This window comes from Magallana gigas, chromosome 6 (genome assembly GCF_963853765.1).
Source record: "Magallana gigas chromosome 6, xbMagGiga1.1, whole genome shotgun sequence".
NCBI classification, from domain to species: Eukaryota; Metazoa; Mollusca; class Bivalvia; order Ostreida; family Ostreidae; genus Magallana; species Magallana gigas.
Genome location: NC_088858.1, coordinates 46,372,045 through 46,386,078, shown reverse-complemented (window position 1 = coordinate 46,386,078; position 14,034 = coordinate 46,372,045). Strand labels below are relative to the sequence as shown.

Here is a 14,034-nt window from a genome sequence, read left to right as displayed (position 1 = left end):
AATTACAAATGTACTAGCTAGCATCTCTGTTAACAGCTTGACTTATAATAAAGTCTTGTTTAGGATAAGAACACACTATAAATAGTGCTTCCAGTTTAATGACTTGAGATGGTGGTTGTATATATTTGTTAAGTTTCCCCATTGTTCTCACAAAAAACAGGAAGTGATTGAAGTGACCAGACTGGGAGAGTCCAATAGATGAATAGGACAGGAAACTCCTTCTTAGGTTCTGCCTTCCCGCAGGATGACAGCATAGCTTTATCCAACACATTGTGCAAATAATAATGATTTTTTCCATAAAAAAAATGGTGACATATTGTCCCAGTTCTAGTCCTGTTAGAATTTTTTTAAGCATGGTTTGCGTGTCAAGATCACAAATGATTGTATTCCATTTCCTTGGTGATTACTTTGTTAAAATCAATGAAATTTTATGCTGGGTACCTTTAATACACTTATTATCACTATAAAGTATCATTTACAAGGTCAACTGAGTGATTTTAAGTGCACATTGCAACATTGAAAAGACCTTCAATTGAAATTTTAAAATACATAAAGTTTAAAAGACTGCTCAGGCTAATTCTGAAATATATATATTTATAATGTCTTATTATGACAAAGATAGAAATGTACATTTAAGTGAAACTGGGTACAAGAGTACTTCAAAATATGTGTAGTATTTTGTCAAATGAAAATTATGAGATTTTATGCACAGTTATACAAAATAATATAAGAAACTCTGAATGTCAATTCTGAATAGGTCCTTTCACAAATTACATGAATATACTCATAACTGGTACCTTGGTTTTTGACCTTGACTTTCAACAAGATTTCATGTGGCCTTGACCTTTTTTAGCAGGTGATGGGAGAGCCCACATGACAGCAGATGAAATGGATGAACAGAGGAAACAGAATGTTGCCTACGAGTACCTCTGTCACTTAGAGGAGGCCAAAGTGTTTGTATTCTAATTGTTGTAATTAATTAATATCAGTAATTGTGTATATGTTATGCACAACAAATTGACCATCAGATCTATATCTTTAATTTTCAGCTGTAAACTATACTATTAAGTAAAGAAAAAATTCAGATATTTTAAGTTTAAAGGACTATATGTCATATATTTTTGGCTGCATGATTAAAAAATAAAACAGCATCACTTCTGATGTTATATTACTAGTGAGTGCAATAAATTAAATAAATAGGTGAAAAACATACCATATATCAGCTGTTCTAAAAAAAAAAAGGTACCTGAAACACTTTCTAAAATCACAGTTTATATGGGCCAAATTTGACTCATATCATACATAGTTCTTTAAATATTTTCTTATAGCCATATATAGATCTGTCCTTCTTAAGGAGACTGATATACAGACATAGGCTAAACATTGCCAGCCATCACAAGTGCAGTTTTAAGTGATATCATATATGATACTGGTATAATGTGAGGAGGTATTTTTTTTTCTTCATGCATATCATTTGAGGTGCAAAAACTAAAACTGAAGATGGAAGAAGATTATATGTACAAAATATACATACATCAATCTGTCCATGCTTTCATAGTGTATTTTATGTACATAGTTTAAATTCGAAACAAGTCGAGTTTTTATATCAAGGAAGTATAGTCACTATGACTAAATCCTTGTTTATAAGTGTCATTGCACATTAATCTACTCCAGTCTGCCATTTCTAATCATAAGTTTTCTGCAAATCTTTGGTGGGGAATTTGTCAAAATTGGAGAAGGGGACAACTTTGACCAAGTTAATTTATTGTGAGAGAGTGTCAAAGGAAGTTTTGTTTTGAGGTTTTCCTTAGGGCTGGTTTCTGAGCTGGCTTCCAATCACTCCATTTGAAAAAAAAAATATCCTGATTAGATATTATTTTTTGTGGGTTTTTTTATAGATAATAAAATTTGTTTTCTTCTATGACTGAAGTTCATTGAGTTCAGGGAGAATAAGTTAGTGTCCACTGCACTGAAATCTAGAATACAAAAACAGAATTTGAGTGATGTACTTTGAGTAAGACTGATAAGAAAGATATATTGGTAGGACACATTTTTTTCTATTTGTCATGCAATGCCGTCTATTACTGCCTATACATGTCAGTATATATATGTTAAAACCAGCGGAAAGAAAAGTAGAAGAGGTGAAATTTATAGGTAGAATTGACCGTAATTAGAAATGTGATGTATCGATGAGAACAAGCAAGGGCCTCTGGCTAACATAGCTGGGAAGCCAAGAATGCATAACACTAATCCATAGGATCAGCACTGATTAATAATTAACCGTATACCTGTAGTCAACCAATCACAGCCTGTAGAATTAGATTATATGTGGCCTAAATACAGGTGTGTTGTATTTTGTATTGTAACTCCATGCAAAATTACGCCTTTTGAAGTCCGATATTTTAAGATTTATGATATATGCTGTAGATGTTTTGGTGTACTGTATCAGGTTTATTGACAATAAGGAAGATATCGTGTTTGTACACATTCCTACTTGGATCATTTTTTAATGTGACATAACTATAAGGGGTCCTGAGAAAAACTGGTTAATTTTAATTGAGCCGGAATGAATGATTTTTTGTTGTGATCAAAAATAGAATTGAACTTAGTGCCACTCAGAGTAATTGTTTAAAATGAAACTTCAATTACACATTACAGTACATATGACTATATATACAAAGTACAATGAACACAGAGGTTGAGTGACCTTCTATTGATGAGGTATGGGACACCTCCATTTTGTGCGTATCTCTTTTAAATTTAACAAGGAAATGTTAACTATAATAAACTTTAAATATAGTTCGCATCAGCTTTTGATCTGTAAGTCATGAGATCAAAATAGATAGTGAGTTTTAACAATTTTAAAATGCATTCGAAGATAAAAAATTGTAAATTTTATGTCTTTATTCAATTTATTTTACGTCTGCAGGTGCTTTTTTTTTTAATATGATGTATGTGTACTTTCAATTCCACATTGAAATATCAAAGTGTCCTATATAAATTAACACTTGAATGAATGATTTCTTATCCATCTGCAATTCAGGTACCTAACTGTAGCTGGATTAAAACATTCTCTTTTTCCATCTGTCCATGGCATGTTTTGTTCATCTCTCTATTCGTCTGAATGTCGGCATTGAAAATCTTTTAATTTTTTAGGAATATCAAAAGTTCAGCTTGCTACACAGAGATTTTTAAACAGAGTCAGTGTCCTTGAAAAAAAAAATTCAGATGAATTGTTGACGAAATTACTAAATTGGGCATATATAAATGGGTGTAGACATCAAAGAATTAACTAATTGATGCCTCATTGTAAGGGAGAGATGTTAGATATTTTGATGGAAGTAGATTAACTAAGATGGTTATTATTGACAAAATGGCGTATGGTTTGTGAAGAGACGCTCAATCAACTTAACAGATACTGCACATCCCTAGGGTTCTTTGTTTTTTAAATTGGATCAAAGATTTAGACTTAAGAAACATTTTATCAACTTCATTTGTGTTAAATGTCTGGATTCAGTCAAGCAGAAAAGTAAAACCACAAGGAAATTGTCCCTCAAGCTCTCTCTTCAGTTTGTCAGCACAGGATTTTATTATGAGGTGATCTGAATGTCATAATATTGACATAAAAGGGATAAATTTGCCTGGCTGAATAAAATTCAATAAGCTTTAAGAGAAGAGACATCTTGACTTTTTAATTTTTGAACAAAACATTTTGAAAATTTACTTTACAGAGTGTGTCACCTATTTTGAATCTGACTAAATGACAGTCTCTTGGGATGTCCAAATAGATATAAATTTATTGCATGCGCATTTAAGCATAAATTGCACAATGAATATCAGACAATTGCCATTTTAGCTCATTTCCATGTTTATTGTTAGACCCTAGAGTTTGTTGAACGTGGAACACAAGCAGTATGTTAATAAAAGGAATTACTTAAGTTTTATATATGCATACGGACGATAAGCCATGTTCAATCCTTTGTTTGGGTCAATTCCAGATGTATGCTTTAGATATAGAGCATTCTAATCTTTTGATTACCAAAAGAGTATGTGCACATTTCGATTGAAGTCGATTATTTTTTTGTGTGCACAAGATATCAGTCTTTTGTGTTCAAGGACTTGCCGTGCAGCGGTAGTTGGTCTGATTCAGATAGAGGAAAGAAACTTGTTCTTTGTGCTGCAGATTAGGGACAGGAAGCTAGATTTGCTGACAGGAAGTTGATATATCCTGCAAGTAGATATGATACATGTACATGTGGAGGACTGTTATAATCCATGTCAACACCCTGCAGATGTAAACACAGGATTATAAGTAGCCATTGCCAAGTTTAATTCATCACAAGATCTCCTTCCCTATTAATTGCCTTTCTTAGCCATTTGGTCTCAGGCAGTTTAAGTCACCCCCTTTAATATTTTGAAGAATAAAAAATATTTAGGGGCACAGAGACAGAGAGAAGTTACATGTCAAATGGATGCTTCAGTCTTGACACTATACAACTCTGAGTGTTTCTTTCTTAAGGCCTTTGATTCTTTTATATTAAGTATTTTCTAAAAATGCTATTAATGCTGGAATCTTCAGATGCTCAATGCCTAATTTTTTTTCCTTCAGTTGAAACAATTTTTGAATTCAATGAATGCCCAAAAAGTTCAGGGATCTTGGGAGTAGCAGACTGGAGTAGCCATTAGATTGGTTTTCATTGGTGACTGTGTCTTGGAGGGTTTGTTTAGAGAGGAAATTGTGTGAGGGCAGGGCTCTCAGATGTGGTGAGAGGTGGGAGTATGTAAAACAAACTTCAAGTCTGTGTAGTTAACAAGATGTAATGTTTCTGGCGACCCTAGAGGTCGACAGGTAGAATTCATTTTGTGTTAATTACAGGTGTACCAACATCTGTTGCCCCTGCTCTATACATGTCTTAAATGGTGTCTCTTCATTTAATGAAAAAGCAGGCAAGAGGGGTGACCCTAAACACAATAGAAGGCTGGAATTCCAATCTCGGACATATTTGTACAGCTAACATTCAATCGGTAGATTCAATCCTATCTCTAGAACCAGTGTTTTCTCGTGATAGGTGGAAATGCAGCGTAGCATTAAACGAGCCTTATGGGCTGGCTGGAGTTCGTCAGCAGTCAGTCAGCTTTTGTACCATTGATTTAGACTAACCGTATCTAGACACCGTATATTGCTTGGGGGAGTAATTGACAATTTATGTTGCTTTTATTGATGAAAATGCGTATTGGTCCATAATTGTTGGTTTTATTCATGCGAGGTGTTTATAAGAGATTTTACCACGAGTACTATGTACCATATATAAGTATACAACTATTTTGATGTCAGAACTTGTTTTTTTTTAAGTTTGAAATTTATGAATGGTTTTGTGCATTGACACTGTACAAAGATCTCTATGGTCTGATTTTAGATCTAGTTATTGTCTGATATGGGTCACATTAGTACATGTACAAGAAACAAGTATGTACATTATTAGTATTTCGTGTCCTATTCAGTGTTTTACAAGTGAACCTTGATCCCCACTTTATAGAGTGTTCATCATCAGTGATCCAATCACAAGGTGTTTCATGCAATTCTGCAACATCCCTATAGGTTTGATGGAATTGCCTAAAGTACCAAAGAATTCTTCAATGGTATCCTATATATATGATAGGTCTGGAAAATTTTGGCATCATGGATCAGTTATCTTTTTACCAATAATATACATTCGGTTATTTGTAATTAAACATACCATAACGAGGCATATAATATACATATACTCCATAATCCTGCAAAGACTTTTGAAATGTTTAATACCTTTGAAGATGTTTATCATTAGGGTGGAATTGCAGACTCTAATCTGAGGAAAGAGCATGATTTCAACTACAATTAAATGAATTATTCACTTCTTTAAACAGGTTTCCTTAAAAGAAAGTTATGATTCTTAATACTGTGATTAGAGGTCCTTAGCATGTTTGATGGATGGCTTTTGCTTGTAATGATAAACACTTTATTTATTAGTTCTCATACACATCAGATAGTCCAACAACATTAACATTAAAATTTACATCGCAAAAAGAGGTGAAATAAACAAACATACATTCCATAAACACAAGTACGCACTTGAAAATTTGAGAACGAAATTAATTAGACCCAACACCGAGTGTAGTTGTGTTGTAATAATTGTTGACGATTAGGTCTACCAACTAGTGGGGTGACCCAAAGGAGAATAAATTGTAGCATGTACAACAAGGCGTCCTAATGCAGAACAAGTTTGGTAACATTGTTCGATGCTTGTACAAGCATTTTTTGCTGAAATCTGTTTCATGTGACTCGCAGATTAATAGTCTACAGACCTATATATAGCTGTGATGGGATTGGTTTAAAACTAGAGCTTATATTAAGTGGTGTAAACTTTCCAGAGTCCACTGGGATGTTGATATGTTTCAAGTTGCATGATTTTAAACCAATCCCCGATTTTAGACATTTGAGATTTGCTGTAAGTAGAGATACTTAGAACTGCAAGTGTCTCTATCTACTGGTATATATGTATAGTTAATAATTCCCACAAATGGTTGATGGTATGAGTCTAACCATAGGTCTTACATCTAGTTTTTAATCCTTTCCTTGGTGATGCATTACGACAGGTTTGAAGGGTTCCTTGTGACATGTAAACATGTTTGTTCCGTGTGATTGGCCAACAGAACATAGCATACCACAACCCTAATTTTTATTTCAAGTTGATCGGTCGACAAGGAATATGAATTCTCATACTGTAACATCCCTATTAAGCGACACCGCCCCTATGAGGCATCGCACTTGCACCATTTCTCACACGTATCAAAAAGATCACCCAACTACTTTCATATAATGTATAAATGGGGAGCTAAGTAGATCTATATGTTGTATTGTTACTGGTCTATAAGTCTTTCGGTAGTCGGGGGGTGAAGGCCAGAGGGGAAATTATGATAATGATGGTTGTTTTCTGCCATGTTTTTTGCGACCTTGGCTATATACAGCCGACATTTATAGCAAATTAACTCACAGAATTTGAGACTATATGATATAAATAATCTATGAGATATTGAAAGCTTCCACTGTGTTTCCCATTCTAACATTGATTTGTAGTGTTAATAATACATTTATGGGAATATCTTCAAAGAAAATCTAAGACACATATTAGTTTGATTATGACCAAGGCGAAAGATATGTGATACTAGTATTAATATATTGTCTTGCAAGATTTAAACCATTGTGTTTTTTTGCAGATGGATTCAGGCGTGCATTAATGAGGAATTGCCCCCCACAACTGAGTTGGAGGAGGGGCTCAGAAATGGGGTCTATTTGGCCCAGCTGGGCCACTTTTTGGCCCCTCAGGTCGTACCCCTTAAGAAAATTTATGACAAAGATCAGTCTCGATATCAGGTGAGACAAATTAAAATACAATTAATAGAATTCCCCCATTACATTCTCTGGAATGAAATATATATATATGTCAATATCTTATCATTTTGAAAAAAAAAGTGATTTAGAAAATTAATGTTGTTTAAACATAAATTATAAATACATTTGATTTTTCAATAGTAGTGCTGTGAAATTGCTTAGTGGATTTTACTTCTGAATAGTGTTAAAGATTTTTATTGTTGATTTAAGAAATGAATTTACAATTGTATCTTTACAGTCCAGAGGGTTACATTTTCGACACACCGATAATATCAACCATTGGTTTGTTGCCATGGAGAAAGTGGGCTTACCACAGGTAAAGTTCTCCATCTTCCCTCTTTCTCTGAACCTCACCAATAAAAAATTTCACTTCAGTTAAAGTTGTTTAATATTTTGTTTTTTAAATCTGTTTGATGTAGCTTTACAAGGAAATATTGTTCTCTTTTAACTGAAATAATATTGCAACACATTACCTGGATATCTAAGTGCAAAGCGTCAGTATGCATGATCAACTGTAAAAAGTAATGGGATCAGTTAAAGAAGCTTTCATTATTGTTCCTTGTTATTTTTAGTTATACAAGAGAAATGCAGAAAAAAAGCAATTCTCCCTCTAATCAAGAATATCTCAAGGATTGAAAATTCATGACAGATTTTATTATCCAGAATGTAGGAATTCACAACATTGTTGACATTCTGCATTTTATTGAGTTGAACTTCATTAATTCAAGTTTCACCTTACAGACCATCAATGTGCGTAGTTAGATGTGGTTTTAATTAATGATTTAATATATTCGGAAGCACGAGACAATCCAATGTACACAGTTAGATATGTAGATAGAAGCATGCAAGACAAGTGCAGAGGTTAATGAATTATTCACACACTGTGTCTCTATGTACAGTAGGAGTCTCTACTGACAAATACAAAGTTCCATTGATCGCATTTGGCAGATCTATCTGGCGTTTTTCTGTTGAACTGTTTTTCTGTCCACCTTTTTTTTTGCTCACCTAGCTTTCTTTGGGGTGGCATAACTAAGTTTCCATAGCTTAGCAATCAAACACAAAAAACCAGAAGTTTGGTCTGATTTGGTTTACAAGATTAGGCTGAAATTGGTTCCCGCCATCCTAGAAATGGCCGAGGTTATGCCGGGCGAGGGAAGTTTGTAAATGTAAACAACTGTTTTTAGGAGACACAGTTACAAAGATTCGCTGTGGAGTATTTGCTATGTCACAGTTTAGATTATGTTTTAAAGTATTTTAAATATTAAATTGATCAGTGTTGTATATTGAACTGCAGGTCCCCTTTAAAACATTGTCTATGTCTGCTTATGTAAAACATTTTGTTTGAAATTTTTCTTTGTACCAATCCACCCCTTTTACCCCATATGAAGTATACTAAAGAATTATCATTTTATTGAGAGTGGAGTCAAAACTTTTTTAAGGGAACTCTTTTTTATGAATACAATTAAATCCCCACTGGCACAAAATTCGTTATAAACTATTGCAAAATTCATTCAAGAAAATTGTATATTAAAGTGTTTTGTTCCTGATTATCTATCAGTTTTAATCATCATATTATATTAAGCCTCTATGATTGTATAGTTCTTGTATGTCAAAATGTGTGTATTGCTTGAAATTTAATTTTCAATATAGTTTGTTTCAATAGGACTATAAGTATTTTTATGATCCAGAATAAAGGGAGGGGTATTTAGAGTGTGATAATGTGCTGAAGTGATCCATTAGGTCCAACTTGCTAAAACACTGGGTTGTGTGATTAAAACGATGAATTATTCATCACAGCCTCAAGACAAGGCGAAATACTAACCCTACAGATAATCTGTGTTGTATTGACTATAACTCTGTGTGCATTGATCCCTCTATTAGCTTTTGTGTTTGTTTTTTTTTAAATAGATATTTTACCCTGAAACGACAGATGTTTACGACAGGAAAAATATGCCCCGAGTTATCTACTGTCTGCATGCTCTCAGGTAACCAATCAAACGAAGCGACCTCTTGTCCAATCAATGGAGACAATTATAATCACTTTGATAGATTTATTTGAAATATATATCTAAGGGTTAAAATTCAGCAGAGTAAAGGTTATTTGATATACATGTACTTCATTTTTTTTAAAGATTTTTTTTTTCATAGTTAATTGATCTGGGTGCATATTTTACATTGCTGAAAATAATCACAAAGATAATTTAATTCATATAAAGTTTATTTAATTTCTGGAGAAAAAATTCATTTTAAAATTTTATATAAAAAAAAACTTTTGAAAGTAGGATAGGGTTTGATGTATTGCATGTGTAAGAAAACTACTAACTGGCCATACTGGTGTATGTGCAATGATGAAATTGGATGTTTATAAGTCTGGTACAGCTAGATATTCATCTAAATTTTATTTAATGTTAATCAAGAATTTGTTTTATTTTTCCAGTCTGTACTGTTTTAAACTGGGCATTGCTCCTCAGATTGAAGACTTGTATGGCAAAGTTCAGTTCACAGGTAATGTTCACATAGTACATCATTATAAATCACCGTCTGATCATCATAAATGCTGGTCGCAAAGGATCACTATAGTTTTAACTTTCTTGTTTTATATCCTCCAGTTTACAAAATCTGTCATCTTCAGTCAACTATTTGATCAAAAACATAATAAACACTTATAAGTTAAAACTCTCTTGTTCACATTGTTTGAAAAAAAGCAAATTAATAAATAATAAATGATTTAAAAAAGGAAGTTTTGCTAATATTGTAAATTTCTTTGTTAGAGGAAGAAATCAGTGCCATGAAACAGGAACTAGAGAAATATGGAATTCAGATGCCAGCCTTCAGTAAAATTGGAGGAATTCTTGCAAATGAGGTATCAAGATATGATGGGTACTGTTTGTACCTGGAACAGTTAATGAAAATACCAAACATTATTTGAGAAGTTCCACTTATTACATGAATCTGAAGCTCCACTTGCTCTAGCAGTTAGAGAATGATGAAAATAGAAGGAAACCTTCAAACCTGATTTTTTAAAGTAATATTATATAAACATGCCTAGTTATATATTAAAGTTCCACAATTCCGTAGTTCTTGCTCTAGCGTGAAATCACACGCATTTCCTTTGACAATAATTTAAATGGCATCTACCGGGTACATGTAATTTTCAAACAAACAAAATGTTAGGGCTTTGGCTCTTGTCCTTTTTGTCCTCAAAATAAATGTCTTCAGATTTGTTGTAGATTATGTATGTATGCATAAACAATCCAAAATCTTTTAAAATTCCTTTGGCATTTAAGATATACATGGATGTTATGATGGTCTTAAGTGAATTTTTGTGTATTATTTAATTGAATTTTATATTTTTATTTTTCAGATGACTGTTGATGATGCAGCATGTAAGTTTTGTATTGTAGTCTTTACTTCTGATCAGTAATATTGATTTTATTTTATGGCCCATTTTTATAAATGTACTTTAAATCAGTTTCTATTTTTGAGTGTAAGGAAGTAAAGATTTAAGTGGTAAACTTTTTCACAACAGATGCATTGTGAGTGTATATCACAATTTGAAGTAAATGAAAGTTGTGAATAACTTAATTGTCACGCCCAGGTAGAGATGACACTTAGCCGACACTTCTCATCTTAGTCATTTAAATGTTTGCCAGAGATAAGATATTTTCTGTAAACACTTGCTTCTAGTTTAAAGTGATAGAATAGGAGCTCTTGGCGTTAAGATAGTGGAGGGGGTTTACTAAGTAATTTGCATTGTTTCCCTCTTGAAGTGTGGGGGATCATTACTATAGGTACACAAAGAAAAGTCAACAAGATTGTCTTTTCCAAAATCGGTAAACACAGTGAATGCTCTAAACTCTCGTGTTTTCATGCAAGGAAAGTGATCGATATATCTTTAGAATCATAAATCTGCGGCGTGTTTATAAACATGATAGATCTCATAAAACGCTCGTTCTATGTGTGTCATCATGTTGTGATGAAGACTGGCTTTGGAATTTTCTGCTTTCATTATTAAATTTGTCTCAAACAGGAAACTATTATATTAGGATGTTGATCTAGTTTAAGTACACATCACTATTATAGAAATCCTTTATGACATCAAATATTTTGCCTAATATTAAACTACCAAGTGTACTTTTGATTGATGGTCTGTTTACCTGATAAACTCCAAGTTACCAAATACAAGTGTAAAAATGTATAATGTTACATAGGAATATACACCAGATTTCCAAACACAGCATGGTATATTGAAGTTTTGATGTTTCTCTTGTAATTTTTTAAAAAGATGACGAAATTGAATTGTGTTCAAAGAAACACTATAGCAACCCAAAACTGTAATATTTCAACATTTATACAGCCTGAAATTAAACTTAAATAAAAACTCTGATCTTATGAGAAATTGTGCAGAGTTTTAATTACATCAAATACCCAAGATATTTGCAGTGCCTTTAATTTTAAGATTACCTTTATTATTTGCCATTTCCCCATTCCCACTCTTATATATCTCATATTTCCAATATTTTCAAAGATCTTTCAAATAAAGACACATAGCAGTCCCTTGGAATCAAATAAATTATTATTACTCCAGATATAAAAAGAATTCAGTTAGATTCTTTACCTATAGAGCATTTTTAAAACCTAATTGAACAGTAATTCACAGAGAAATATTTTTATCGTACTTACAGTACATGCAGCTATTATTGCTATCAATGAAGCCATTGACAAAGAGGATCCCGAAGAAACCATGAAGGCTCTTCGGAACCCCTCTGCTATGTTGCTGAATATGGCTGAGGACCTTCCTGACAATTACCAGACTACTCTGTATGAGGCAAAAATGACCAAATCTGAAATCTCTAGAAACAAGGTACTCCCAACTTACTTTAATATAGTGTTGACAAGAAAACTGTTTACAAGGTTATTTTCATCCTGCGTTATTTGCGCACGTCTTCACTTGCAAACGGTTTCAATTCCTCTTGAATTTGCCCAAATTAATTTTTGTATAAAGAGAATTATTTATAAGACATTTATATTCGCCTATTCATAAATTCACCCGATCACATGGAGGGCGAAAGAGGTGAAAATTGAACAAGGGCGAATATTTTCCTTTATACAGTATGTTTTAGTGTCTGCCAGTTTTACTTATGCTCTTGATGATAACAAATCTGACATCTTTTTAGAGATCTGTATTCAGCAATGATAAATTTAGTCTATTTCTACCAGTACTTGTGTATTATATCCTGTGTTGGCTAGATGTAATGATGGCTATGATGTAGAAACTGTTTATAAATATGGTTTTTTTGCAGAGTATGGATCCTGAGAATGCTGAGCACGATGTGTATGATGAGTTACTAACTCAAGCAGAAATCCAGGGCAATATAAACAAAGTCAATAGTAAGTCATAACCACACTTAGGGCAATAATATAAGCTAAGTCAGCTTCACAAATCATTAACAAAAAGTTTTTACACATGTAATGTAAATCATAATTACAGTAAAATTTTGAGCAATATGCATATAAAGCTAGGTCAATGGTGATTTACTACCAAAATGGAAAGTGCAGTATTAAACAAAGTCAGTTAAGGTGGTATGGGACATCTGTCGATATTAATGTGGATTAAAGTACTATATAAATGAAAAACTTTCACCGGTTTAGAATTTTCAAATTTTACAATATTTAACCCAAAAATAGCTTTTAAAAATATTTGAAAAGGTAAAAATTGTAAAAACCCCAGCGGGATTCGAACTCATGCATTACAGGTTAGTAGTAAACCCTCTAACCTACTGCGCTACGGAGTTAGGTGACCATTTTTGGAAAGAAACTACTTATATAATTACACTTTATTTTATTGTTTATTTCGATAAACAATACGTCACAACATGGAAGTGTCCCATACCACCTTAAATGACATAGCCTCTTTATCATCAAGAAAAAAAAAATGAGTAATAATGGCTGTTACATAATTTTCAAAGAAATTCAATTCAAAAGTATGACAGCAAGTACTTATGAACAAGAGGAAAGGACACAAGATTTTCTCATAGAGATATTTATGTACATTTCTATCACATTTTTTAGCAACTGTCAGTTTGGACAGACTAATGGATGCCTTAGTGAAGGGTGATAGGGCCCTAATTCTACAGACCCTCAACTCTCCTAGTCTGGCCATTAGAGGGGTACAGAACGAAAATGTAGATCATTACGTCCAGCGACTCGATGAGTTAAAGGACATTAAGCAGGTAGAACATTGATAAATCAAATCACTTTTTGTGTAGTTTTATTATGTATTGTACATGACCTTCTCTTTGATGTTCAATAGCAATTGTACAGTTTCAACATTTCTCGCCTACTTCTGTGTTTGTAAATCTAGAATAACAATAGCAATGAAGTGGTGACCTTAGAAAAAGAGGAAATCCAGCAAGCTGTGAACAAGGCGAACCTAGACGCTGACAAAGAGTACCAGAGTAAGATAGCCTCACTGAGCTTGTTTATTTTGATACTTGAGGACTATTTGACTCTTTTGAAATGGAAAATTTAGCAAAAGATTACAGAAACAAAATCTATCATAAAAGTCATTTAATACAGATGTGCAAATTTTAGCCACAGTACAA

At 32.9% G+C, this 14,034-nt stretch overlaps 1 protein-coding gene across 4 annotated transcripts in view; it reads left to right on the top strand.

Moving 5' to 3' along the window:
* The window catches only part of LOC105346947 (ras GTPase-activating-like protein IQGAP1), a 39,619-nt gene that overhangs the window by 1,901 nt on the left and 23,684 nt on the right, over positions 1 to 14,034 (top strand). For 3 of the 4 annotated variants that reach the window (XM_066087166.1, XM_066087165.1, XM_066087163.1), the window contains exons 2-12: positions 854 to 953; positions 7,255 to 7,411; positions 7,668 to 7,745; positions 9,338 to 9,414; positions 9,867 to 9,934; positions 10,201 to 10,292; positions 10,794 to 10,815; positions 12,115 to 12,293; positions 12,733 to 12,820; positions 13,502 to 13,662; positions 13,794 to 13,887. In XM_066087166.1, coding sequence (XP_065943238.1) covers positions 854 to 953; positions 7,255 to 7,411; positions 7,668 to 7,745; positions 9,338 to 9,414; positions 9,867 to 9,934; positions 10,201 to 10,292; positions 10,794 to 10,815; positions 12,115 to 12,293; positions 12,733 to 12,820; positions 13,502 to 13,662; positions 13,794 to 13,887 — 1,116 coding nt within the window. The remainder of the gene's footprint in view (positions 1 to 853; positions 954 to 7,254; positions 7,412 to 7,667; positions 7,746 to 9,337; positions 9,415 to 9,866; positions 9,935 to 10,200; positions 10,293 to 10,793; positions 10,816 to 12,114; positions 12,294 to 12,732; positions 12,821 to 13,501; positions 13,663 to 13,793; positions 13,888 to 14,034) is intronic. The other variant, XM_066087164.1, reaches the window with a different exon arrangement.